At 36.6% G+C, this 27996-nt stretch overlaps 3 protein-coding genes across 4 annotated transcripts; 1 reads left to right on the top strand and 2 right to left on the bottom strand.

Moving 5' to 3' along the window:
* Positions 1-2938: 2938 nt before the first annotated feature.
* Positions 2939-10149, bottom strand: LOC121737982 (zinc finger protein 271-like). Of its 2 annotated transcripts, none has more exons than XM_042129735.1 (5): positions 9903-10149; positions 9162-9277; positions 6179-6376; positions 4995-5195; positions 2939-4224 (listed from the first exon to the last, which is right to left on the bottom strand). In XM_042129735.1, exons 2-5 carry the CDS (start codon positions 9235-9237, stop codon positions 3482-3484), a joined length of 1218 nt encoding a protein of 405 aa, XP_041985669.1. In that variant the 5' UTR covers positions 9238-9277; positions 9903-10149; the 3' UTR covers positions 2939-3481. The 2 variants fall into 2 exon arrangements, with proteins under 2 accessions (XP_041985669.1, XP_041985670.1); XM_042129736.1 differs by having other exon boundaries at positions 9174-9277.
* Positions 10150-11424: 1275 nt separating this feature from the next.
* On the top strand, positions 11425-21275 carry LOC121737981 (zinc finger protein 391-like). Its single transcript, XM_042129734.1, has 4 exons — positions 11425-11716; positions 12500-12608; positions 16578-16731; positions 19422-21275. The coding sequence occupies exons 2-4, from the start codon at positions 12510-12512 to the stop codon at positions 20885-20887; spliced, it is 1719 nt and encodes a 572-aa protein (XP_041985668.1). The 5' UTR covers positions 11425-11716; positions 12500-12509; the 3' UTR covers positions 20888-21275.
* A 2749-nt stretch (positions 21276-24024) lies between these two features.
* On the bottom strand, positions 24025-24924 carry LOC121738147 (protein cbp-1-like). The gene is made up of 2 exons (XM_042130033.1): positions 24768-24924; positions 24025-24580 (listed from the first exon to the last, which is right to left on the bottom strand). Exons 1-2 carry the CDS (start codon positions 24888-24890, stop codon positions 24374-24376), a joined length of 330 nt encoding a protein of 109 aa, XP_041985967.1. The 5' UTR covers positions 24891-24924; the 3' UTR covers positions 24025-24373.
* Positions 24925-27996: the final 3072 nt, after the last annotated feature.

Raw genomic sequence — 27996 nt, 5'->3', positions numbered from 1 at the left:
CATCCCCCCATTTTAGGGGATGGGGGGCAAAAGTTGAGCTTATGAATTTTTTGTTGGTTGTATACTAATCTTAGATTACATACCAAATTTCAGCTTTCTAGCACTTCAGGAAGTAGCCAAACATTTTAATAAGTGTATGAGTGTGTCAGTGACGAAATCGGTGTATTTTAGATATCAATAAAATCTAAAGTATGAGCTATTCAATTGAGACTTTGTATGTTTAATTAGTCTACTATAATTGACATCATATTATCCTGATTCCTGACATATAGTCTGTCAAAAAATGAGGAAATTAAAAAGTGACAACATCGTAGTAGCATCCCTTTTTTCTTAGATTAATTTCAAATTACAATGTTACATTGTCTGATTGTTTGAAACTACAATGTTACCACTTTTTAATTTCTTCACTTTCTTGACAGAGTATTACACCGGAAACCAACTCTTTGAGGGTTCAAAAAAACGGCGAAACACTTCGAGAAAAGGTAGGTAGTGCCCTTGGGCTTCGCTTGGCTCGTCTCGGCGGCTGCACTACCGTGCACCCAGATATAAAAATATAGAAAGAGGAAATTTAAAATTATTTATTTCCTCGATAGTAAATACAAAATTTAATTTGATAAGTACTCGTGTAAAATAATAATAGCACTGTATTATGTACACATAGATGTATAGTATACAGGGTGTGACAAAACTTAGTAATAATTCTTTAAGGTGTCTCTAGTATAGAGTTCACTTTGAAAGTAGCAGCTCTAAAAGAGTTACTTTGGTTCGTTTGTTAGGGTATTTTTCATGAAACAAATAAGTTAAAAGTAAAGTTCATTATATTATCACTTAATTTTGTTACATCGTGTATACAGTAGTATATATACAGACAAACCATTCTAAATAATTATATGATCATAAACCATCATTATTCATAGCTATACACAATTCAAATCCAAAAACAAAAGATTTCAAAATTCAGGGTATCTAGTCAATTTGCAATGGTGGAAACAAGATATGAATATAAATATTTTGTGTACGCGTGTGATGGAGACAAACTATGATCTAATTTCTGTCTATCTGGCGGCCGGACTCTAGCATTACTTTGTATAACCATAGACTGTATAGTGTATAACTTTATTTGCATAACTTTGTACAGCTTTGTATCAGATTTTTGTATGCGATAAGATTAACTTGGATTTGAACAGAGTATACAAACATATTGCAATGATTCTATATAATTATAATCGACCACTAACAACTCAACTACGCATCTCATAATATCTCTATCTCTTTCTCTCAAACTAAAAATGGAGACAGAGTATTGCCGAAAAAAGTTAGGCCAATAATTGATGTAGTATGTGTAGCTTTGTATAATATAACACACACCAATATAACACGCCTATAAAATATGGCGTAGTTTAGTTACATGTGTGTAATTAGTAACAAGGCGTAGTTTGACCGGCCTAAGTTTGTTGTTCAAACTCTGTCTTTATTTTTATTTGGTTTGAAATAAAGCTATGTTATATACAATTATATTATAGTACTTGGTTACAGAGTTAAGCCGGTTGTGTTTTCAACAATTGGATAATATTTTTGAGAAAATAAATGAAATTAGAGACAGAGCATTAGAAATGTTCGATCAACTTCACTTTCTATTTTATAAATTACATAAAAATGCGATAAATAATCAAAGGACATTTATAATATTATGGTTGCATTACAATAAAGCAACAAAAATGTAAACACTTTTAAATAAATGGCTGATTACCTGAGTGAAGATATACCATTTTCTCCGGCTAAACTATACAACCAAGCTGTCTTTTCTCGCTGACAATATTTCTATTGCATCAACACTTCTTTCTAAGTGTAACAACTCTAACCCAACTCTAAACATAACTTGTAAGTACAAGCTTAACACTTATTTAGGAATTGTCTACCATCTTAATTATTTAAGGGTCGTTTACGTAGCTAGCTGACCCTTAACACTATAATAATATCTCTAATTATAAACAACACTAATATATCTGGCCATTTGTCTATCACTAAAATCAACATCAGTGTTAAAACACCCTCTATACTCTGTTTTAATTCATTTTGACCTAAATGTAAAAAAATCGCTTTTATTTGTTGTGTGGCTTACATGCAACATTTAAATTGGTAGCACTATAGCTAATATACTGAGTTTTGTTTACATATTGATCAAAATTAATTGGAACAGAGTACCCATGACAATATGTCCACTAAAACTTTAGTGGACAGAAGCAAAACTATCATTAGAAGTTACTAAAGCCTTAGTAGATTATTTATAATACAAAATGTACTAGTTCCTATCTTTTCATTGTTATTTGTTTAGTTTTCTGGCTAAGTCTACACCTTAGCTGTTACATACAACAACAATCTCTTTTTACAAAATGTATTTAAAAACTAAATATTAATATCATAATTTCGAATTTTTCACTTGTAAATAATATAATAATTATTATTAAATAAACATTGAAATTCAAGTCATTAACATAAAACATACTATCATATTTCATTCGGTTGAGATCAAAATATATTGAGGATAAAAATATAATTTTTGTGTTTTATTAAATATTGTAATATAAATATTACCGTTATTTTATAAACCTAGATGTTTTAAAATAATTATTTATTTTTCTATCCCGCTTATAAAACGTTTACTTACTTTATAAAATGTTGGTGTCATTATGTTGATAGTTGACATACAAAGACAGAAATATTGTACAAATAATTATACAGTAAGCTGTATTGCCCTATATTATACTTAGCTGTATAATAACAATATATTCATTGCTTTACTCTATAATTTACATATACTTTATTAAGGGCCAAATACATTCATAGCAATTCTGTGTTACAACACATTCATATTGTTAAATATTGAAAACTATTTACAGATTAGAATTATTAATATTTATTAATATTATTGCTGTATTAATCTACTATTATAATAATGTTAACAAAGTTTATTGCAATGTTTTGTATAATTATCAGGCACTATATTTCATTAGACTGTATGTATCATGTATATGTATTGTAACACAAAATTGCTAGATGCCTCTGACTTTACAAGTCTGAACCAGTGGCGTAGCTAGGTAGGGGCAACACCTTATTGTATCTAATAATAATATCGAATGTTGGCAAGTGCAAGAAAGTAATATTAAAAAAGTACTCAGTTATAAAAAAGAAGCAAATTAGTACTGTAAATATTTAAAAATTTTTAGGAGTTGTATACATAACGAATTTAAAACATATTTTATCTCAAGCGATTGGAGATTTAGTGCTAAATCAGTGTTAGTTTCATCTTGATATATTTTTTTTCTTCTTTCACTTGAGATAAGATAACTCAATTCACAAAGTATTTAAATAGTTTGATAAATTAATACAACATTTCTCCAACAAATAAGTAAATACAATCAGGTGTGCCCTTTACGACGCGAGCCTAGCTATGCCACTGCTGGCCCTTAGAAGTCCAAAGTTAAAACGATTGGCTCAGGAGCGGATTTAGCAGCGGGTTGGGCATGGGCATCTGCATAGGGGGCTGCAGGTTTCTGTGTGTCTGTTTATGTGTCTTCAACGTATTGAGATGAGAGAAACTAGTATTGCAAATATCACAGGTGTACGGTTTCTCCTCTGTATGAGTTCGCTTGTGAATCTTCAGATTTGTGATGATGGAGAACTTTCGATCGCACACATTACAAGTGTACGGTTTCTCGCCCGTGTGGGTGCGGTTGTGAGTCTTCAGGTTTGTGTTCGTAGAAAAGTTTCTACTGCAGATATTACAGTGGTAGGGTTTCTCACCTGTATGTATACGCTTGTGAGTCTTTAAATTTGTATTAGTCGAGAACTGTCTGCTGCATATATCACAGTGGTACGGCTTCTCCCCCGTGTGGGTCCTCGTATGAGTCTTCAAATTAGTATTAGTAAAGAACCTCAGATTGCACACTTCACATATATACTGTTTTTCATCCGTATGGGTTTTTTTATGCTTTTTAAGATCACTTTTCGTGTAGAATTCACTTTTGCAGATATCACAGGGGTAGGGTCGGTCTTGTGTGTGCGTGCGCTGGTGGCGCTTCATGTCAGCGCTGGTGTAGAATGTGTGTTCGCAGTGCGGACAGCGGTACGGCCTCTCCCCACTGTGCACTCGCTGGTGTCGCTTCAGATAGCTGTTGCTGATGAATGTGTTGTCGCACACGTTGCACTTGTAGGGTTTCTCGCCTGAAATAGTATAGAGAAAGGGTGAGTTTGGATACAGAGTTTGTTGGAAACAGAGTTAGGTCAGATACAGAGTATGTTCGGATCTAGATTATGTTTGGTTCAAGTGTAAGTATGAGTATGAGGTAAGTTTGAGTACAAGACATGATCGGTTATAAGGTAAGGTCACTAATTTAAAAGTAACTTGAGTTATCAGTTAACCAAACTTACGGCATATTCAAACCTACCCTCACTTGTACGTGAATAAATAATAATAATCGGCCAAGTGCGAGTCGGACTCGCCAAGACGGCCAAAAATTGTGTTTGTTGTATGGGAGCCCCCCTTAATTATTTATTTTATTTAAATATTATTATTAATGTACACATATATTTAAGGCCTTTGTGAAAATTTCAGGTGCCTACCTCTTATCATTATTGATTACGAGCAAAAAAGGCCAAAAAAATCACATTTGTTGAATGGGAGCCCCCCTTAAATATTAATATTATTTTGTTTTTAGTGTTTGTTGTTATAACGGCAACAGATATACAAAATCTGTGAAAATTTCAGAAGTCTAACTATAGCGGTTCTTGAGATACAGCCTGGAGACAGACATCGAAGCCTCATGAATAGGGTACTTGACTTACTTAGGGTACAGCGCGCGGGTCTTATTGGGTGGGCGACGACGCTAGGCCACTAGGCTAGGCCCAAAAAAGGGCATCGAAGAAATTACGCCCAGGGCCGGGCGCTGGTAGTGCTAAAACCGGCACATCTGTACAGTGTACACACTACGCACCTGTATGCGTCCTCTCGTGCAGTATCACAGGATACTTCCGTTTGTTGACGTACTGGCAGTATCTACAGCCGTAGGCGCGCGCGCCGCTGCTGTCGGTCACGTGGCGGACGGTGTGGGCCCGACGCTTGCGGAGGTCGACGGGCGACGACTCGTCGTCCGTCTCCACCATGGAGCACGCCTTGCGACGACGGAGCTCCATGTCTGGAAGTATGTTGTAGAGTGTAGTAAAAATCTTATCAAAGCGGATATGATAATAAAAATATTTTTTTAAACCTGCAATAGAAGATCATCAGTTGGCGCCACTGTTGACTAAAGTCCATATCAACTTGGCGACTTGATAAGATTAGGCTAGATGACGTCGCAACTCCGTGGCGCCAAAATTAGTTTATCGCGCGGGAACCGTACATTTTCCAGAATAAAAACTATCCTATGTCCTTTCCCAGGATTCAAAGTATCTCCATACTAGATTTCATTCAAATTGGTGCAGCGGTTTGTGCGTGAAAAGGTAACACACTTTCGAATTTATAACATGAGAGTGGATAGTTTGAACTCGATAATCCTTACTAATATTATTAATGTAAATCTATCTGTCTGTCTAGTATCTGCCTGTCTGTTACCTTTTTATGCTTAAACCACAGAACGGACTTAGATAAAATTTCTTAAGGGACTCAATGTCGTTACATTGTCGGAGAGACGGGAAAGGACATAGGACATTGCCGGAAAAATATACGGTTCCCGCGACAAACGAACTTCACAACAAAGTTGCGGGCAACATCTATACTATTTATATTATAAAGCGAAAGAGTTTGTTTGTATGTTTGAACGCGCTAATCTCAGGAAATACTGGTCCGTTTATCGAGGAAGGCTATAGGCTATATTTTATCACGCTAAGACTAATAGGAGCGAAGAAATAGAAATGAAAAAAACTTTTGAAAAAAAAAATGTTTTTTGGCACACATGAAGAATAGATAGACCACGTGAAGGGACATAGGCTATTTTTTGTGGAAAAATGTACGGTTTCCGTCAAAATACTAAATTACGCGGGCGAAGCCGCGCGGAACATCTAGTTTAGTATAGTAGGTACAACCAAAATTAGCATTTTTACATTTTGATATGATTATATCAAAGTAATCACAATATTCAGAGAGATGAGAGCGAGAGATCCATAGATATTATCTACCCACCTCTATACTCTCTCGCCTCGTACACTTCTCCCGGTTCCTCCTGCTGCTCTCCCTGTTGTTCCCCCTGCCCCCCCTGCTGCACCTGCTCCCCCTGGACCCCCCGCTCCCCCGAGGGGTCTAGGGGGTCGGCGCCGGCGTCCTTCTCCACTTTGATCTCGACCTCCAGAAACTTGTAGCAGCTCTCCTGTAGCGTTAGATCTGAGGAAGAGATAGGGATGTAGAGTGCTGAGTGAACTATAAAAATCACTGGAAATCATAGGAAAATTAGTTAAGTTTTTTTTATTAAGATTTATCATGGTAGCATGGCTCACCCACGTGGAGAGCCATGCTTCGGCACGAATGGGCCGGCTCGACCGGAGAAATACCACGTTCTCACAGAAAACCGGCGTGAAACAGCGCTTGCGCTGTGTTTCGCCGAGTGAGTGAGTTTACCAGAGGCCCAATCCCCTACCCCATTCCCTTCCCTACCCTCCCCTATTCCCTTCCCTACCCTCCCCTATTCCCTTCCCTACCCTCCCCTATTCCCTTCCCTACCCTCCCCTATTCCCTTCCCTACCCTCCCCTAATACCCTATTCCCTCTTAAAAGGCCGGCAACGCACCTGCAGCTCTTCTGATGCTGCAAGTGTCCATGGGCGACGGAAGTTGCTTTCCATCAGGTGACCCGTTTGCTCGTTTGCCCCCTTATTTCATAAAAAAAAAAAAAACGGTGGGATCTTAGCTATAGCACGAATACATTTCTTTTGCACAATGAATGCTTTATATATATGCGTTGAGTTTCCCCAGACAACTAGACCATATCGCAGGACTGAGGACACGTAGCCGTGATAGGCTGTAATTGAGGTTTGGATACTAACTGTCCATGCTAACCTGCGCAAGACAAAAACAAATTTGTTCAGTTTTGAACAAACTTTATCTATGTGTGCATGCCAGCTGTTACAGTGTTTGTCAATTTGTACGCCTAAAAACAAGTTTTCCTCAACTTCCTCTATTTTTTCATTATTGTGTGTTAATTTTAAGTTAATGGGTTTTTTTGTTATAAGTTGTAAATTGTATATACCTAGTTTTATTAACATTAATTTTAAGGTTATTAGATGTCAGCCATTCAATTAAATATCTAAGTGTCAAGTTTATGTCATTTTCGATTTTATTCACGTCCGATTTATTATATGTAAATATTATGGATATGTCATCTGCAAATAATGTAAATTTATAATTATTCATGATTATTGGATTATTAATTTCAATGGGAATGTCATTTATGTAAAACAAGAATAGCTGAGGACCTAAGACAGAGCCTTGTGGAACTCCATATTCATTAAGTAAGACTGCAGATTCAGTATTAACTAATTCAGCTTGTTGAGTTGATTTGTTCTTTTGAAAGCCAAATTGCAAAATGGCAGTTTTGATCCAGAGGCAACGCGACGAAGCATTATAAAACAGCGACTCTAAACTTATTTACTATCACAGTAATATGGCGAGCGATGATGTGGCCCACCAGCATCCACGTTAATATTACTTTCGTTCATTTACAGTTATTTTAACTTTGTGGTCGGAATAAACGTCGTGTTATTTATTAGATTTATGCGGCTCCTCCACGATTGTATTGGTCCAACAACTAATACAATTCGTGTGTCAGTCTGTCTGTATGTTACCATGCCCAAAGCGCTAAACCTATCTTGCTGAAGGTAAGGAGATACTTTGAGTCCTGAGAAAGGACATAGGATACTTTCTATCCCGGAATAATGTACGGTTCCCGATCGAATTTTGGCGCAACGGAGTTGCTCGCGTCTTTTAGTCCCTAACATGCCAAGGTGCCTGATTTAAATAAATAAATAAAAAAATATGACCTAACGTCTAACGAGGAGAAAGGTTCCCGAGTTCGGAGTTCATCGCTTCACCCTGTACCACGCAAGTCGCGATAGTATCGCCATGTATCGCTTGTCGTCATTATGTCGTCCCGCGTCGTTGTGATCGTGGTAGCGGCGTCGTTAGCGTAATGTTCGAATGCCGTGTTCACACTAATGTTGTAGTATAGGAGGTGAACGTGGTTGGGAGGTGACTATGTGTATCGAATTCAAATGCTGTTCAATTGTGTTTCAAAAATTAAATTATGTACTTTTTTTGTCAGGGCAAGCGAAGCGAGTATATCCCACAACCTAAACATTTTGTGGTATTTTACGGAAAAACTATCACGCATATTGATTTGTGCTTTATAATAGTATTTTTTATTTATATGTAGATGTGTTATCATCAGTCAGTCAAGGTATGACGCGCGAGCCAAAGTGCAGTCTGCTTTCTTTAATTTACAAAATTGTTTCCTTATGAAATTTTATTATTGTTAGTGAAATGTTTAGCGACAAAAACATTCTGTGCTTTGATAGGCAACTGTATCAAAGATGGTAAACATTTAAATAATAATTGAATTGCTCTTTATAGAAATAAGTTTAGCTCATCTTGGCGGGGGTACTCCCGTGCCCCCAGATTTCTAAAAGGTAAATGCTTATTTTACTTTAGAGCTGATTAATAATATCTAGAAACTTAGTAAGCTAATAAAACTTGAAGTAAATTATTATGAACTTGACAATATAATTTTTTACATTAGTTACAATTACAAGTTGTCTATAATAATATCACTAGAGTTTACAAGATTGGAAATTACAGTCACCTCCTAGACTATAAAATTTAAGTGACAATAAAGAACATAACTACTACTCATCATCATCATCATCATCATGAGTCATAACCATCATCATTATCATCATAATTATCATCAGGAACGACCATTAGAGCTGTAGTCATTGACACCAATTCTTATTATGCCTGAAACTTGCTGTAATAATGACGCCTTTTGTTTGAAGAATCTTGAGGCACTCAAGTTATTATTACTTTGTAAAATAATATTACAAAGATAAAAGCCCTAAGCCCTTTTCATGTTTTATTATATAATTCAAAAAGGTTGAGAAACGCTTAAGATAAACTGACCATAGTACTGACCGTCGTCTGTGTGGTCGCCAATCTCGTGAGGCTCCTCTTTCATGTCCAGCTCATTGTCGGACATATTCAACGCAGCTCCACGCTGGATTTATAATTTTTATTCTCTGTAAGCAACGGTAATTATTGTTAATGAAAATTTAATTTTACCACTCTTTACATTGTGAAGGACTAGAGAACAATCTCTGAATCTATGAGGCAAGTGTCAACACCAAAGTGTTGAATGCTTTGGAAAGAAACCAAAGTTATGAGAATGTTAATATCTCTGTGTAAAGCTATTGCTGTAATAAATTATTGTAGGTTTTAATTCATATCATTATAAATTATAGCATATAAAAAGGTTTAATTTAACACTAAAATGATATAGAGCAAAATAAATTATTTTCTAATAAGTAATGAATTATTTTTCAGTGATGTGCAAGTGGTAAAACAATGCATTAATCGTGGACTTCTTTTCAGAGCTTTACCCAGATATTATCCTGCACACAGCACAGATAAAAACACTATAACAAAAACTATATTATTTTATAATGTATCTTCATGTGTTTGATTACACAAAGTTTTTTAATTTTTATAAAAAAATGTAATGTACGTAATGAATAATGAAAATTCGTATATTTTACTCTGAAATAACTCTACGGGCGCCCATAATTACTGCAAGTAGCGATATAATCTCCTTATCTAGTTCACGCATAAAACCAACTTACACACCGAAAACATCAACACACGTACCTTTATAACTTCCAAATATTAGTAAACAAACACTTTATTCCCGTATTTACAATCACAGGGGTCTCCGAAACACTCTAACTAGAATAATACACGCCTAATCTAAACTTTACTTTGATGCACAAATCATACAACACTTTAACGCACTTGTTCCTAATTTTAGACACTAAAAGTTATTGATACTTAGTTATAACCACTTTACTGAGTCTTTACAATAATTAAATAAACGAATTTTAAGGTTTTTCCACTAATTTTTACTAATATTTTACTAATTACCTAAATGAACCGAACAATCTATTGTACATTGTTTGACATAATGTTCTTCTCCTTCTTCTTCAGTAATCACATGTAATCCATAGACTGGCAAAATCATTAGTTATTAAAAAAATACTAAGCTGAGCCTGATGGCTTTTGACGGCAGGTTTTCAAAAAATATCCTTGATCATTGGATAAAATTTTATATTTGCATGTTTCACACACAGAATAAGCCGCTATAAGGAAAAAAAGGATCAAAATGTTCTTAAGTGCTCCAACTGCTCCAAGGCTTTTAAATAAGAATATGGACGGGGCGCCCCGCGCTGCTGGTAAAGGAGAACTGTCAAACACATGTCAAAAATGACGTTTTTGTATGATAGAAGCGTTAGTTCCTTTTTTAAGTTTCTTAGTTCCTTTTCTCGCCACGTTCATTTAAAGCCTTGTCGAGCTGTACCCCGGCATTGCTAGAGTCAATTTAATTTCTCACTTCTTGCCATCAGATTCTGGTAGACCTATAAATAATATTATGTTAAATCCTTTCATCTGTCACGAACTGTCAAACCCTTTACGAAAATGCTTCGAACAGCACGGCAACAGCCATAGACATAATATATACATGATATATACAGTATATATTATGTCTATGGCAACAGCCGACAAGGCATGAAATGTGCGTGGGCGAGCTCGTAAAGGAGAACTGTTAAAAACTGTCAAAAATTACGTTTTTGTATGATGCAGATGGCAGCTAGAGCCTAGAAGTATATAGGTAAATGTTTTTACTTCTGGGATGGCAGCGTTAGAACTCCTTTTTTCGCCACGTTCATTTAAAGCCTTGTCGAGCTGTTGCCTGTAGGCTGTAGCCTGTATATAAAGACATATTAAGATTTCAGTATTGTATTGTGTAACACGGCTTGTTCTAAGTACTCACATACGGTTTTGCTCGATAGTTTTACTCCGAATCGAAAGAAATGACATTATTTGACATATTTAATTCCATCGAGCCGGCTCGAAGCGAGCCTTCGAGCTGTGAGTTTTGCGGTCCACACGGTGGTTATTGCTCGATTTGGAGTAAACCTATCGAGCCAAACCGTATGTGAATTGTGAGTACTTAGCATAGAATTTTAATTTTGAATTTTGTAGTGATTTGTCATTTGTGGTATTTTAAAACATTAAATTATTTTTTTATAATTTTTTAATATTATTAGAAAGTTGAGGAAGAAGAAGAACTTATAAATGTAACGTCACTGTCACTGTCATATGACAAGTCCTTTGTACGTTCTATCGCGAGTTATGTGTAATCAGTATTTCTGCAATTATTTTCTATTTTTCAGGTCAAATATCACAAATTCTACACTCCAAAACACCAATGAAGCAATCAAAATCCTAAACATGTAAAACCTACAGGATACACCTCGCATCCTCGGTGGTACTTAAGTTTTATTGGAACGAGGAAACGGAGCGAAATAAATGCGTATGTTGTATGTTTGGATGTGATTATACGAGTTTCTTGAGTTACGAATGCACATTCGCTGTCAAGTAATGAACAAACACTGGATTTAAAGGTAAGATGGCTTTAAAATACCTAAGAATCTGTAGGTCCACCTCTGTTCATGTTTTAAACGCAATATGTGATTATTTTAGTCAAATACCGCCATTTCAGATAAGTACATTATGTTGTTTCAAAGCGCTGTAGCTGCAGTTTGTGACTGTTTTTGTCAGTTTTAGGTCAATTGACTGTGTTTGTGTTCGGCAGTTCAAATGAAATAATCAAATATTAAACTTTGGAATAGCATTCACTCTATTAAGGGAAATATAAAGAACATCTTGACTAACTTGTACTGAAAGATTCTGTTTAAAAGTTTTGATTGAAATGTAAACAAATCTCTGTACTTATACAGCTGTAGGTAAAGTTACTAGTTTAAATGCCACATAATATTAATATCAGCACAGTAAAGAAACACAGTGCCTTCTTATATAAGTAAACACACTGTATATTAGACAGAAATTTTAGTAATTCAAAGTTTTGTCTGTGTCTGATAAGTCACATTTAATGTGTATCAGACACTAAGGTCTGACAAAATACTTAATAACTGTATCATCTCTAAACACAGTGTTAATCTTTATATTAGTATAAAAATATTTAGTATGAGAAATTAAGTTCAAGCAGGGTACATGAAATTAAACAATACATTTTTTGCCATTTGATTCATAAAATTATGAACGCTTTAACACCCAAGCGGCCACATGTGGCCACGAGAACAATAGATTTCCAAGAATCTGCAATTGAAGGATTAAAATAAAATCCTAGATCCACAATAGTAAATACAAATTTCCCACATTTTCAGAAGACAATTAATGTTCCGGAGCCCCGGTGAGCTGACTCCGCTGCTGCTGCTGACGCTGGCAGCTGAACGGGCTGCAGACACCCAGCAGACACAACGGGGGGCTGACTCGGTATGATCTCTATATTATGTATGTATTTATGTTTCTGCTAGAATAGTATCCAGGTGTTACCTGAAAATTTGTTGCACTGAATTTTGTTTATTCCTAAATTTTTTTTTGGCTTTTCCATCATAAAACTATCCTTTTTTTTTTCCAAGCTCCTAAAGTATGTATGTTATATTATTAAAATTTACCAATCTTTTTCAGTGTTTCTCAAAACTGCTCATACTAATAGGGTTCACCCACTATTTTGAGCTTCAAAAAGCTTTAAATATTTCTGGTGTGTGTGTGTGTAATCATAGTATACCCATAATATTTATTTTTAATATGAAGGGTCCACTGCAATAATGATGAACGTCCAAAAAAATTAAAATCTTAACAAGTAATGCCTTGCGGTCACATATCTACAATGTATTTACAAAATTAGCAATATAGCTTGTAGTCCCGTGATATATATTATGTTTTTAATATTTCGGCTACACAGCTAAACGCTCAACGTCATAGGAGTTTACTTCAAAATAATCTTTGATTCCAAGTTTTGTTATACCGTTCTAAATTTAAAAACCCAATTATCTTTTTTTTTTGTCCAATTTTATCTGCAATCAGTTTGTAAAACTATAAGCAGGTGAGATGTAGGTTTTGGCAGGTAGAGTGCTTCCACCACCTTACTCAATATTCATATTAAGCTTACTCAATATTCATATTAAGGAACATTAAAGAATGTCCTTCCTTTTCAGGCGTTTAGTATAATTTCGACTAGACAGAGAGGATGCCAGGATATTCGGGTGGACCTCCAGTCGTTTTTTGTACTTCTCTGTGTTTGCGTGAATTTCTTCCTTTATTGTAGGTATATTTAGATTGTTGTGAATCTCAGTGTTTGTGACAAGCCATGGGGATTTGGCAATTGTTCTGAGTATCATGTTTTGCATTCTTTGGAGTGTTAAGATGTTTGAGTTACTTGTACTCCCCCATAGTTGTATGCCGTACATCCATATTGGTTTCAGAATTGATTTATAGATTATCTGTTGCCATGTTAGGCGTCTGTCTAGGTGTATGCCCAGGTTTTTAACGCTGTTTTGGTGGGGGAGAACAGTGTTCTCTAGGGAGACGGGGGGACAGTCCTCTCTGCGGAGCGTGAAGGTGACTTGCACAGATTTTGTAGTGCTGGCTTTTATCCTCCACTTTTGAAGCCATTTGGTTACTGAATTTAGTCCATTTTGTAGATTTTCAGATGCCGTGACGGGGTTTTCGTTCGTCGCTAGAATTGCTGTGTCATCAGCGTAAGTAGCAGTCTCGGCTTCATGGGATGTTGGGAGGTCATAGGTGTATATATTGTAGAGTATAGGACCTAGCACAGAGCCTTGAGGTACTCCTGCGTTTATTTTGTAGAATTTGGAGGTGGAATCCGACTCTACGACTTGAAAAATTCGTTCTACAATATATGATTCTAGTAAAAGGTAATAGCTATTGGGTAGGCACTGCTTAATTTTACAAAGTAAGCCATCGTGCCATACCTTGTCGAAGGCCTGTTTGATGTCCAAAAACACTGAAGAGACATATTCCTTATTTTCTAGCGATTTTCTAATTATCTGAGATACCCGATGGACTTGTTCAATTGTTGAGTGCTTCTGTCGAAAGCCGAATTGATGATTTGTGATGGTGTTGTTATTTTCTAATAAGGCTAAGATCCGTTTTTAAAGTAGTTTTTCAAAAACCTTAGATAGGATGGGCAGAAGACTTATTGGTCTATAGGACATCACCTCGTTTGCTGGTTTTACGTATGTACGGCCTTATGTATCATAAGTATGCGGGAGACCTTCCAGTAGGTTGGAAAGTGTTGCACTCTGAGGATACCATTGAATAATGAGGTCAGCAACACAATAGCTTTTCTTGGCAGTTCCTTTAGGACTTCAGCTGTGATTAGATCATAGCCAGGTGCCTTTTTAGTTGTCAGTCCTTTAATAGTGCTCCATACCTCTCGCACTGATATAGGTCTAGGGGGTAGTGACATTTGGAGAGGCTGTGCCAGGTAAGATTCTACTTCAGCTACATTTTCTGTATCAGTAACCTCATTTGGGTAGAATACCTTCTCGAGATGTTCAGCAAATAGGTCCGCTTTTTCTTGAGAAGAGCGGGCCCACCCATTAAATGTTCGCAAGGGGGGTTTAGCCATCTTAGGTCTGTTGTAAGATTTTGTAACTTTCCATAAGGTATAGTCCGTTTTCGCTGTAGCGGTTAGGGATTCTAGCTGGTCTTCTAGAGTTTTATCTTGCCATTTCTTCAGGATGTATTTTAATCGCGAGGCTTGCCTGTTAAACACTGTTTGTAGCAAGTCTGCTCAACTGCCAAACACGTCTCAGCCGTCGCCTTTCCTGAATTTCCTTTTTTATTTTAAGAGGGAAGTCATATGTCGTCTTATTAGTTCCTCGGGATGGTGTGTTCTTCCAACAAGCTTCCTGTATCAGTTGGGTAATATACTTTGTTGCGTTCTCTACGTCGTCCGCAGTTTTCAATGGAATGTTTAGCATCACATTCTCGTCAATGTAATCTCTGAAGCTTTCCCAGTCAGTATTTTTATTATATAGTTTTTCCGGATCTTTAGTTTCAAGTATATTATTGCTTAAGGTCAGTAGTATGACTGGAGTGTGGTCTGAGGAGCTATCTTGGCAAGATTCGCATTTTATGTAGTGTCTGGAGAAGCCCTTCGTAACGAAAAAATCCAGCAGGTCAGGAATCTTGCATGTGTCCGTAGGCCAGTATGTAGGTTCACATGTGGAGATTGCTGTTAATTATCCAATTATCTTAAAACTGAAAACTTAGAACATTCATCGTTATTGCAGTGGAGCCTTCATATTTTTCCTTCCATTAATTTTTTTAAATGAAATAAGGGGGCAAACGAGCAAACGGGTCACCTGATGGAAAGCAACTTCCGTCGCCCATGGACACTTTCAGCATTAGAAGAGCTGCAGGTGCATGCAATAGGGTAATAGGGGAGGGTAGGGAAGGGAATAGGGTAGGGGATTAGGCCTCCGGTAAACTCACTCACTCGGCGAAACACAGCGCAAGCGCTGTTTCACGCCGGTTTTCTGTGAGAACGTGGCATTTCTCCGGTCGAGCCGGCCCATTCGTGCCGAAGCATGGCTCTCCCACGTATATGTGCAATCACCTAGTAATAGCCATAATAGAATCTCATGATCTTACATCCATGATATTGGCTAAATATCATGTATTTCAATGTTTCAGTGGTTTTGACCAATGTTTTGTAACTGTTTCTACAGATCACTGACATTATAGTCCCTTAAATGTGACCTTTTTGTCATGCTAATCGTGTAACAAAAATATTTATGTATTTATTCTTTATGTACAATTTTTAAAAACTAGCTTAAAATAGACCATACATTAATATATTACGTAGGTAGTATGCTTATCTCTAGAAGAGATCTCTGCCAGCCTAGCCGCCAGCAGACCTACAATTCAAGACATTGAGAGATGTAGAAACGTTACAGATAGTACACAAGAGAATAAACTTAAGGCGAGGACAAACCCCATTTTGTTATTTATTGACTCCCGGTTTACCTCGTTCCAATATAATAACGAAGTGTTAAAAATATGCAATATAAAGCACAATATTTTAAAGGGTCTAAATCATAAACATTTTAATAAAACGTAATACTTTGGGTGTAATTAATTTACAAACTCACCTCCGACAAAAATCTATATCATCGAAATATAAGTATTACATTTTATTTTAATAAATTTTGTTTCTTAATATTTATTTCCAAAGATATTTAAAAAACACACATGAAAAATAACATAGAGAAGATCCGCCCCTCGAAACGACAATTTTATGCTAAGCTAAAATTAATCTTATTGCGATGCATACACAACTTCGGTTGTGTGCAAGGTTATCGTTTTGGAATTGAGGTAAGTGCTCGCCTGTTTTCTATCTGAATTCTAAAATCTCACCTTGATATTTTCCAGGGCAAACCTGAATCCGCGGAGTGTGGACGGAACATGTCATACAAACATGTGAACGAGGTGCAAAACGAGCTGCTGCCGGTGCCCGAGATCAAAGAGGAGTACGATGCCGAGACCAACGAGGAACCCACACCCAACGAGGACGCGGCTGACGGTGGTTAGTACTCTTATTTTACACTAGACGTTCCGCGCGGCTTCGCCCGCGTAAATTCGATATTTCACAGACAAATTAGTCCACAAAAAATAACTTATGATCCTTCACGTGGTTATCTGCGCCAAATAACAGAAAAATTGCTCCAGTAGTTCGTGAGATAAGCCCTACTGCTAGTATTTCCTAACCTATACGACCTGCAAACCTACAAGAAAAGAGTGTATTCCCTCTTAAAAGGTCGGCAACGCACTCTGCAACTGTTCTGATGTTACGAGTGTCCATGGGCGACGGTAGTTGCTTTCCACCAGGTGACCCGTTTGCTCGTTTGCCCCCTTTACTTTTATTTAAAAAAATTAAGGATAAGGAAAATACCAATATTTTGATACCCAAGTCCTTTTATGGGACTTAAAAGTATCCAATACATTCAAAGCAGTTCAGCAGCTTAAGTGTCAAAAGGCAACAGATAAATAATACAGAAAGACAGATATGATTTCGCGTTCTTATTTTGTGCATTGCTGGTTCAACTTCATAGCGGGTATTTTCCGATGCTTTGATTGTGGCGTCCGACAGGGGGGGATCACATCACCCGTTTTGTTTAACTGGTATATAAACGATCTCATCTGTGAGCTCAGTAGTACACATACTGGATGTATCATTGATGGAGTTTCTGTTAATAATCTTAGCTATGCCGATGATATGGTACTGCTGGGCCCATCAGTTGGGTCAGTTAGGAAGCTTTTATCGTTGTGTGAGGTATATGCGGAGGACCATGGGCTCAAGTATAACTCCAAGAAGAGCAAAGTCCTTGTCTTTAAAAGCAGTGGAGACAAAATAGCTCATAACCTGCCAATAAGGTTGAATAATGTTGCATTAGAGTTTGTAAAAACTTTTAGATACTTAGGACATATAGTTGCAGATAATTTGTCAGATGACGATGATATAGAGCGGGAGCGAAGGGCTCTGGCTGTTCGAGGCAACATGCTGGCACGCACATTTGCGCGCTGCTCGTGTGAAGTTAAGATAACTCTTTTCTATAATAATAGGCCTTATTGTCAATCCTTTTATTCGAGTAACTTGTGGTTTCGTCATCGGCGTCGGACAGCCAGTGCCATTCGTGTACAGTACAATGACATTTTCAGGGTGTTGTTGCGGCTGCCTCGCTTCTGTAGTGCTTCTTCAATGTTTTGTGAAGCACGTGCGGACGATTTTAATGCGATTATTCGCAAAAAAGTAGCGTCTATGCGTCAGCGCTTACGTGAAAGCAGCAACAGCATCCTGCAAATGATATATGCAAGATTTGACTGTCCCATTCAAGATAAATGGATGAAAATCTTAATGGGACTAAAAATAGGATAGGTTTTGTCATAATTTTAATGTGAACCGTAAAATTAATAACATTTAAAGTGATGATTTGTATAATGTTCTGATAATGTTTGGTAACGTAATGACTTAAAAAATACTATGGATGTTAATCTGAAAATAAAATTATTATTATTATTATTATTATAGCACTGCTAAGAATAACTAGGCATTCCACGCGGCTCTGCCCGCGTTAATAAGGTATCACGCGGGAACCGTACATTTATCCAAAAAAGTAGCCTATGCCTTTCCCCGTTGTCTGCTGTATATCTGTGCCAAATAACATAAAAAATTGCGCATTTTTCCCAGTTTTTCCATGTTAAACTCTGATTCTTCGCTCCTATTGGTCGCATCGTGAAGTTATATAGCCTAAAGCCTTCCTCGATAAATAGACTATCGAACACAAAAATAATTTTTAAATTCGAACCAGTAGTTCCTGAGATAAGCGCGTTCAAACAAACAAAGACTTCAGCTTTGTGATTTAAAATTATACTAGAGATCGCCCAATGGTCGAAATGCGACCTTAGTTTCAACGACATTAGGCCTACTACCTATATTTTGTCGAAAATATTGACCATATAAATTTTTTTCAACTCTTGTCTCTGGGACTTAGCTGATCTCAGACTGGCCGTGTAAGCATTATCTAATAGTATCTTAGATTCAATAAAAAAAAAAACTATAATCCATTTTCAATTTGTCAACTTGTTGTCAACAGACTTCAACCATAAATAAAAGAGAATAATTCGTATGTATTGGCTTGTCACTCAAAAATCTGTCATTTCTCATGTGTGTGTGTTGTAGTGTGTGTAATGTTTTATTTGTTAAAAAAAATATGATAAAAGCGTAATTTCAAAATAATATTAGTTCGATGCACTCCTTCACCAAATAAACTATAACTGTGCAAAATTTCATGCACCTACGTTTCCCCATTTTTCGTAAAAAGGGTTACAAAGTTTTTCGTTCGCGTATTAAGATTATGATGATAAGAGCAACTTTGACTTAGTAGTCTATCCGCTATCGTCTATCTGCTATCAAGTTACGTGTAAATTTTTCGTAATACATATTCCATAGTGCAACAACTAGTAGCTTACTAGCAATAACCTCAAGAGGATTCTAATCCCAATAAGCAAAAATAAATGATTATCGCAACATATAGGTAGGAATTTGTTTAGTACATAATATAAATAATTATATATTTTTTATGTTTTTATTTATTTTTAATTTATACTCAAGCTTACTAATCCTAAATACCATTAGCAACTTTAATAGTAACGTAACTATTACCTTTAGATCTCCAAATGGTATTTAATTTTAAATTGCACATTCGAACATTACAGAAAAAGAAGTACCAAACAAAAATGAAGAATATGAAAATCCCGAGGACCTCAGCAAATACGTGAAGACTCAGATGGACACCGACACAGAGGATGACATCCCGCTGCAAGACATACAGTCGCTCCAGTCACTCAAGAAGAAAAAGAAGAAGTCCAAACATAAATCCTCTAAGAAGAAAAAGAAGAAATACTTTTGTAACTTGTGCGAGAAGAAATGCTCCACTAAGAGTACTCTGAAGGCGCATAAGAAAACTCACGCAGAAAAGACGTTCAATTGTGACGATTGTGATCGAACTTTCGCCACTGCGTATAACTTGAAGTCCCACAAAAGGACACATTCGAACGAGAAGCCCCACGTGTGTGACGTCTGCAGCAGGACTTTCAGGAATAGCACCAATCTGAAAAGCCACTATCGTATTCATACGGGCGAGAAAAAATACGCCTGCGACGTGTGCGATAGGAACTTCTTCACAAACACCAATCTGAAGACTCACAAGCGTATACATTCGTTGGAAAAACCCTTCGGATGCGATGTTTGCAATAGAAGGTTTACTACGAAAACTAACCTGAAAACCCACTACAGGATACACACGGGCGAGAAACCCTACGCTTGTGATGTCTGCGACAAAAGATTCTCTAGTAACACCAATTTAAAGACACATAAGCGTATACATACAGACGAGAAGCCTTACTCGTGTAACGTATGCAACAGACGGTTCATAACCAACACCAACTTGAAGACCCACTACAGGACTCACACCGGCGAGAAGCCGTATTCGTGTGACACCTGCGAGAGAAAGTTCTCGAGCATCACGAACTTAACCACCCACAAACGGACGCACACCGGCGAGAAACCGTACTCCTGCGATCTCTGCAACAGCAACTTCCTCTACAAGAAGAGTCTGAAGACGCATCGCGCGACGCACACACAGCCGGCGTACACCACGGCCGAGCACTACGCACACAACGACATGCCCGCACAGATCACACACAACATGCACATACCCATGCAGCATATGCCGACTTCCATGATGAACTCCATGACGCAGAGCCTGTCAATGTCGCACGCTTCGTCACCCATGACGCATGCTTCGTCGCCGATGACGCATGTATCGTCACCCATGTCGCACGCTTCGTCACCGATGACGCACGCTTCGTCACCGATGACGCACGCCTCGTCGCCCATGACGCACGCTTCGCACATGTCGCCGATGCACCACAACTCGCCGATGGCCCACCACAACCTCCCCTCGGCGCACAACTCGATGCACCACATCTCGTCGCCCATGCACCACGTGCCCATGGCTCACAACATGGCCATGGCTCACAATATGGCGGTCCCGATGGCGCACAGTAATATGCCCGTGCCCATGGCGCACGCCAACTCTCACCTGTCCATGCATCCTAACATGGCGCTGCCTATGACCAATGGCCTGCCCATGGTGCACGGCTGCCTGTCCGCCACATGATCCTACGGCCTCAGTCGAGTCTCGCGATACAACGACGACTATATCTTCACGTGAACACTGAAGTGGCAGCTGAAAAGCCCCCTTAAACAATAACTTTGATGAACTTTATTGCTTATTGTCACAATTTTGACGTTTAACTTTTTAAAATACAATTAGAAACTTGTAATGTGAAATGTCAAAATTGTGACTGTGAGCAATTAAATTCATGTTCACAAAAGTTACATAAGAAGAGGGCTGTACTGTGTAACACGAGTCCAATTGCATTATTCTAAATATTATTATTTTTTAAAAATTATCTTAAAAAGATTTTAAAGTTTAATTGAGTCTATAAGTGTTGCCTTGTTGGTTATTTTAATTGAAATTAAAAAAAGTTTATGTCCCATTTTAAGAAAAATGTATAAATACTACATGGCGTTGTAAATGTTTATAAATATTATTTCGACACTAAAAACATTATTATTATTGTTAATTATTCGTAGCAGTGCTGCAACTTCTAAAGTCGTGTTTATTATGAATCGTGGCGACGATGATATAAATTATTTATGTGAATTTCTTTTAAATGATATTTTATTAACACTGTAAAATGTTCAAAATCACAGTTATATTCGGCCAGTATTAACTGTAAGCGACTGTTTAAAAAGTTTAAATATCATTTCTCTTATTATTCTATTATTATCTTTTGTAAATATTATTTCTCAAAGATATTTACTATGTCCTTAAATTTTTATTATACTGTAAAAAATGTACACTGTTTTATCGTATGTTGTATTAGATAATATGTATATTTCAAGTTATCAAAATTTTCTTTTATACAATTGTGCAAGTCGGTGCTGTCTAAATACTCGATGTGCGCACAACTATTTTACTGAAAACTTACATGTGTACAAATCAATATGATTTATTAAAATTGAATTTTAAAATCACAATATATTTACTGCGACTATTTGTGTATTCTCTGTCTCAAATCATTATAATTTTATTCGTAGTTATAATCTGAATTATGAAATTGTAAACAAAGGTGGTGTGGACACCTACAATGCTACCAAATTAGGTCTCTAGATTATCCATTAAAATGAATTTGGTTAAATTTTAATTTAAAATGAATTGAAACAGAGTATAATAATCAGGTACATAAATTTAAGTATGATGTTGTCTAAGTATACTTTAACTATCTCTTCTTTCAACATATTTTATTAGTCTTAAACGTCATTTTTAAACGTCTAAAAATCTGTTTCGCTTAGGGAAGTATGCAAAAAATTTAAATATTAAATACACATGGAATGTGCAATAATTTTTGTTAGTAAGTGAGCTTACACAATACGATACGATAAATCTGATCTTTTTTGCGATATCGGACGTGTTCTAGAAAAAGATCGCATAAGATTTGTCGTGTCGCACAGTGTGTGAAAGGCTATGCGTTCAGAGATACAAAATTGTCGTCATACTCTCTCATATATTTTCACAGACTTGAATATAACGACAACGATACTTTTGTCAAATTATACAGGGTTCAACTATTAATCTGATAATACCTTAGGGTGTGTATGTTTTCCTACTTCCTTTATAGAGGTCACTGTAAAAGTAGTAGCGCTGAAAGAGCAATGACGCTGGAGTGCTAGCCCCTGCAAATCACAAAAAATGCTCTTTCAGCGCTACTGCTTTCACAGTGAACTTTTAAATTTAAGGAACACATACACAACCTAAAATATTATCATTCTGTATGTAAATCAATAGAGAGAATGTGCATCGCGCATTTTTCCAAGATAGAGGTGTTATTCTACTTTTCTTATTAAAATTTTTACACAAGGAATAACTATACAAAATATGGTTGTCTTTGTCTGGCTCATAAGAAAAGCCACAAATAGATAGAGACAGCAGACCTTGAATATTTACACGCTGTGTAAACTTCTTTATTAGTAAGGGCGATATATACTATGCTCGATGGACGACAATTATGTTCCTTCTGGACGTGTCGAAGAAATGAGTCTGTATGTCGGTATATAACGATATATTTTTATTAAGTTTGAATAGTTTAATTATATTATATTGTGTAACGTGTAACTGTTGTACAAAAATAACGAATTGTCACTCGGGGCTCGATCGTTTTTTGTTGTTTTATAAAATTAGTATAAATAATAGATCCTCGATTTATAAAAATGTAAAAAGTTTTAAATTTAAATAAAATTTACAAATCTCCTCGTTCGGATACATTTTTAATTAAATCTGAACAAAATAAGATTGTTAGTTAATAGATTGTAAGAAGCATAAACTAATGTTTTTTTTTTTTTAGTAAAAGCAGTTTAAGAATATAATTATTGGTTTGTTAAAACTGTGTCGTCACTTATTTGTTTCTGTGAGAACGTAAATGCAGCTACCTTTTTAGTCAAGAATCAGCAACCACAAGTTTGTGGGAATACTGAACAAAACGCTAAAGGTTTTTATTATAAACCTCAACAAGTCGTTGCTTAAAAGTTGTTACGTCATAATATTGACATTTGATTTTTAAATTGCCATTTTAAAAAATTTAAAATCCAAAAAAAAGATCCTTATACAACCATCGACTTCAGCTGTTATATTAAAAGGAGTGAATAATTAATTGTTTTGTTTTTTGTTCCCGCCACTTGGAAGTTGCAGCGTTCATGAAGTTTTCTTGTTGAATATTATTAAAGTTAAGGAATTTTTCTCGAAGTTTTTAAAATCGTCATTTTAAGATAAATGTATAAAAATGTGAATATTCGGTGTGTGCTCTTGCAATCGCAAATATTTTCATGTTGAAAGATATTCTTGTTTTTTATTTACTTTTTCACAGTTGTAATTATTAATATATTGAAATAAATAATTTCAAATTCTAATTTGAATTTCTTTATTTTCGTTTTTAGAATAAGTCTTCTGATGTTGCGAGTGTCCATGGGCCCCGGAAGTTGCTTTCCATCAGGTGAACCGTTTGCTCGTTTGCCCCCTTATTTAATAAAAAAAATAAGTAGATGGCGACACTGTTTTAAGCTCCTTGATGAATATGGGTGCGCTCTATAATTATATTTTTTTTTTCTAATGGATATTGGATCTTATGTCATATTTTGTATCAATTAAAAAATTAACCAGTCAAACAGAAATTTAGATAATGAAATAACATTCCCACAGCAAATAAAGTGTATTTAAACATTAAATGATATTCGCAAGTGCAGACACATTATGAGAGACCAAGGAGTTTCAAATACACCAAAGGGAATGGGCAGCATCAGAATATATTATGCTAAGCAAACATTTTGTGCATACATGAGAACGTTAAAGTTAACACAGCTTTATGGGCAGAAATTCTAGAAAAATATTGTTTAACATTTCAAATGAACAATAAAATGTGACACTTTACAGACTTACAGATACTGCCTCACTGATGATGACATTATATAATCAAAGTAATTTTCCATCTGGGAGACAAAGGAATACAGACATAGTGCAACTACAATATTAGTGGATGGGTTGGATTTAGTTAATGTGATTATAGATGACGGGGTCGCGGAAGCTGCGGAGATCGCCGCGCTTCTTGATCTGGCAGCAGTAGGGGACGACGCAGTGTCGCGCGCGGCAGCCGCGGGCGTGGTGGCAGCACAACACCACCAGCTGACGGCAGATGCCGCAGTTGTCCGTCAGCTTGCGGCGGCAGACGCGCGTGTGGTAGAACACCAGCTTCATCTGAATGAAACAAAAAAATTCAAAAATACAGTGATAAATAAGTTTTTTGTCTGCCAAACTGCATCACAGTTCGTGGGCAGTTATAGCTCAATTTTTTACAATATACTATAGGTAATTACACAATATTTTGTTATAATAATATATTGTTAGTATATTTATTAATATTAATTGTAATAATAATAATAACCTTCTGGCACGAGTACATCCCCAGGCGACACTTCGCCTCGCTGCACTTGCACGAGTGCTCCAGCGTTTGAACGCAGCGGTATATGAACTGCTTGTGAGCTTCCAGGCTGTTTGGCATCTTCATGATGATGAGTACGTCCTCCCTCGTCGGCGGCCGAATGCGATCTGTACCAGTGTAACACCACACACCCTTCGACGGCGTTTAAAAATAGAAGAGGCTTCGTAATCGCGATGCGATTATTTCATTGGCCGGTCGTCTAATGTTTGTGTAGGTCGCCGCTGTTCCTATTGGTTGACAAATTCAGCCAATCCAAACTGTATATTCAAACTTACGCGCTATGGATTTACGCGCAGTCGCGTTGTATTTTATGATGTTTTGTGGCAATGAATCGCTAAAGTTGATAACTTAAAAACTTTCCTAAACGCGATGCTATAGTAAGTCTGAGAATCGGCTAACATCTATTTTTACATCGAATAACATAATATGAATTGGCAAAACAACGTTTGCCTGGTCAGCTACAGCAGAAAATTATAGTATCAATCTCTTCTTTTCAGCATCAAGACTGTCTATGCAATTTTGTAATTGCTCACTGCAGTCTTCCTGAAGTGTTAGATGTGTCTGTTTTGTGTAGTTAGCTAAACTGTAGTTTATTAGTTTACACCTACTGTGATATTATGTTTATTGTTTAAGTCTCTGTTTATTTGCATACTCTTTGTAATGCATCACGAAGTCGGCTGCGATGCGAGTGTTATGCAACAGGTGACGCGACCTGTTGCAACTTCAGTCACGTCCGCACTTCTGTTGCATTGATTTATTTACACGATGATTGAGGGAACAAAATGCATACACAATCGGGGAGCATGCGCCGCAACTGGAGAGGGCCGAAGGCCAACAGGGCTACGGCAACGAGCCATAAGTGTCGCTAATTTCCAGGAACTTAGAGGTATAAGTGTAGCGAGTGGGGATATAAAGTCAAAGAAGTAACCAGTATTTAATCGAAATATCATGTGGGTTTTGGACACATGGAAAAACACTATTCATCCATTGAAATGTTACAATTAGGACCGTATATTGTATTTATTAGAGGACGCAATTTTATTTTTGGTACATAAGTTTGTGGGGTCGCCACCCTCACAGATTAGGCCACCCTATTTCCTTTTAAATCACGATTTACATTTTTAATTATTTAGGGTAAAAAGTTATAGAAACAATACATATTATATTTTGTCGGCAAAATAATTTGCTAGGGTGGTGGCCCTACAAACTTGAGGTTAAGCTTCTATTGACCCCCTTCAGAGTTTAGATGTCTCAAAAATAAAATGCAGAGGTCATGTAACATTTCAATGGACTATAAAGGATTCTATAACTATGTATGTGGCAATTATAATCCACATAATATTATTAAAGTGCTCATATTTTAGAAAAAGCAGTACTATGTGCTACAAAGAGTATCTTAAAGGAAAAAAGGTTATTTAAAAAAAAAAGTGTTTGAGAAAGATAAAACCGACTTCCTAATTGTAAGAATTTAACAATAGAAATTTCCGTTATAGGGTTCTGTAATCTATAAAACTTGGTTGAAAATATTACATAATATAGTCTGTCAAGAAAGTGAAGAAATTAAAAAGTGGCACATTGTAGTGTCATCCCTTTCAAATCAATCTAAGAAAAATGGATGACACATTGAAACTACGATGTAGCCACTTTTTAATTTCTTCACTTGCTTGACGGACTATACTGTATACTGGTCGAATAATTGATAGCCTTCTTTCGGTACGGCATTTGAATGTTACCTCCGGATTTTTGGTAAGGGGGAGGGGGGGGGGAGGCACCTACTCCTAGTATCACTCCCCCCCCCCCGTGGAGATGCGTAGTTCCCGTGATAATTAATTTTGAAATTAATCATCTCGTTGGCGGAAAATCGCTGCCACTTGTTAAAAAAAAAGGACACCAGAATCGCTATGCTTATTAAAAAAGGTCATTTCAAGCAGAAATAAAGAAAACTTCTTAAAAAACTAGTGGTCACCGCGAGGTGGGCCGTGGGAGAGATATCATGGTGATGGGAGGATCATCCCTGACATAATACGAACCAAATCTATTGAAAAAACCGGAGGTAAGATTCTAATTGCAACCCCTCCTTTCTTTAAAGTCGAATAAAAACAAAGTTAATATACCTAGCGGAATAGAGCAACAATCTCGAGCTGTCAAACGAAACCGAAATTGGTTTTCATCTGTGTGAAAAATATGTGTACGTATACACTTACACAAGCATGATTGAACATGAATTCTATGAGATTAAATTGTCAACGTGCGGCACGTGCCGACTGGACGTCAAAAAAAGAGTGCTGCTGTCATGTATCACACGTCTCTTTTTACCACGCAGTGTTACTGATAGTGACATCTCGCTTGCTCAGGCCTTTGTTTCTCTATTCCGCTAGGTATATTAACTTTATGAATAAAAACGAACATTTCCATATTATGGCAACACTCAGGCATAGACACAATCATAGACAAAAACATTGACATCAAACTTTAGTCTATGGTAATACGTCAATGTCAATGTCATTATTGTCAAAAATTTTCACCAAGTTTGCGCATTTTTATCAACATGGTTTTTTTCAGCTTTATTTGATGTCTAGAAAATCCATTCTAACAATAATTTAAGAACATAGAGATTGTGAAGTGATAAAAACGAATAACGAATGGTTTAGCATGAACCAAGTACCCAGCATCGACTGTTTTACGTATAACGGGTAGAAGCTAACTATTTTGCAGGTAACAATAATATTCGCAAATAAAGGCGTAATAAACATCAGCTGCAGCATTAAAACAATGTGATGTTGTTCCATACGAATACGATTAATCTGAAAGGTAACGTACGTAAGTTCATTTTTACCCGACTACGTTGTTTGTTATATTCGGTGCTAAAACTACATACAATATAGATAAAACCCCTCTTTTTGGTCGGCAGTTGAAAACTGACCTAATTCATATCTTATTTATGTAGAGACATGGTTATATTATATGAGACAACAGTAAAATAAACTTGTGATGTAATTTCTTGCATGTACGCGTTGCAATCGGGTGGTGGAACGCTGTACGGAGATCGCTAGCAGAAGATTCTTGTGGCCTGTTTATGAGCGCTCCTGCAAGCTGCGGCAAGACGTGCGGATGTGCTGCAGTTGCCTAGAAAACGTCGTTATTGTGATCAGGGTTGCCAGATCAAAGACCG

Source organism: Aricia agestis, chromosome 22, assembly GCF_905147365.1.
Source record: "Aricia agestis chromosome 22, ilAriAges1.1, whole genome shotgun sequence".
NCBI classification, from domain to species: Eukaryota; Metazoa; Arthropoda; class Insecta; order Lepidoptera; family Lycaenidae; genus Aricia; species Aricia agestis.
This window is presented reverse-complemented; position numbering and strand designations above follow the sequence as displayed.

Bases quoted from the DNA above. Each gene is read 5' to 3' on its own strand.
- LOC121738147 (XM_042130033.1), bottom strand. From the start codon at position 24,890: ATGAAGATGCCAAACAGCCTGGAAGCTCACAAGCAGTTCATATACCGC. The intron at 24,581-24,767 runs GTTATTATTATT...TGTTTCATTCAG, and splicing joins GGATGTACTCGTGCCAGAAG to ATGAAGCTGGTGTTCTACCA.
- LOC121737982 (XM_042129735.1), bottom strand. From the start codon at position 9,237: ATGTCCGACAATGAGCTGGACATGAAAGAGGAGCCTCACGAGATTGGC. The intron at 6,377-9,161 runs GTCAGTTTATCT...TCTCTTCCTCAG, and splicing joins AGACGACGGTCAGTACTATG to ATCTAACGCTACAGGAGAGC. The intron at 4,225-4,994 runs GTGCGTAGTGTG...ATACTATTTCAG, and splicing joins GCACGAGAGGACGCATACAG to GCGAGAAACCCTACAAGTGC.
- LOC121737981 (XM_042129734.1), top strand. From the start codon at position 12,510: ATGTTCCGGAGCCCCGGTGAGCTGACTCCGCTGCTGCTGCTGACGCTG. The intron at 12,609-16,577 runs GTATGATCTCTA...GATATTTTCCAG, and splicing joins CACAACGGGGGGCTGACTCG to GGCAAACCTGAATCCGCGGA. The intron at 16,732-19,421 runs GTTAGTACTCTT...CGAACATTACAG, and splicing joins CGAGGACGCGGCTGACGGTG to AAAAAGAAGTACCAAACAAA.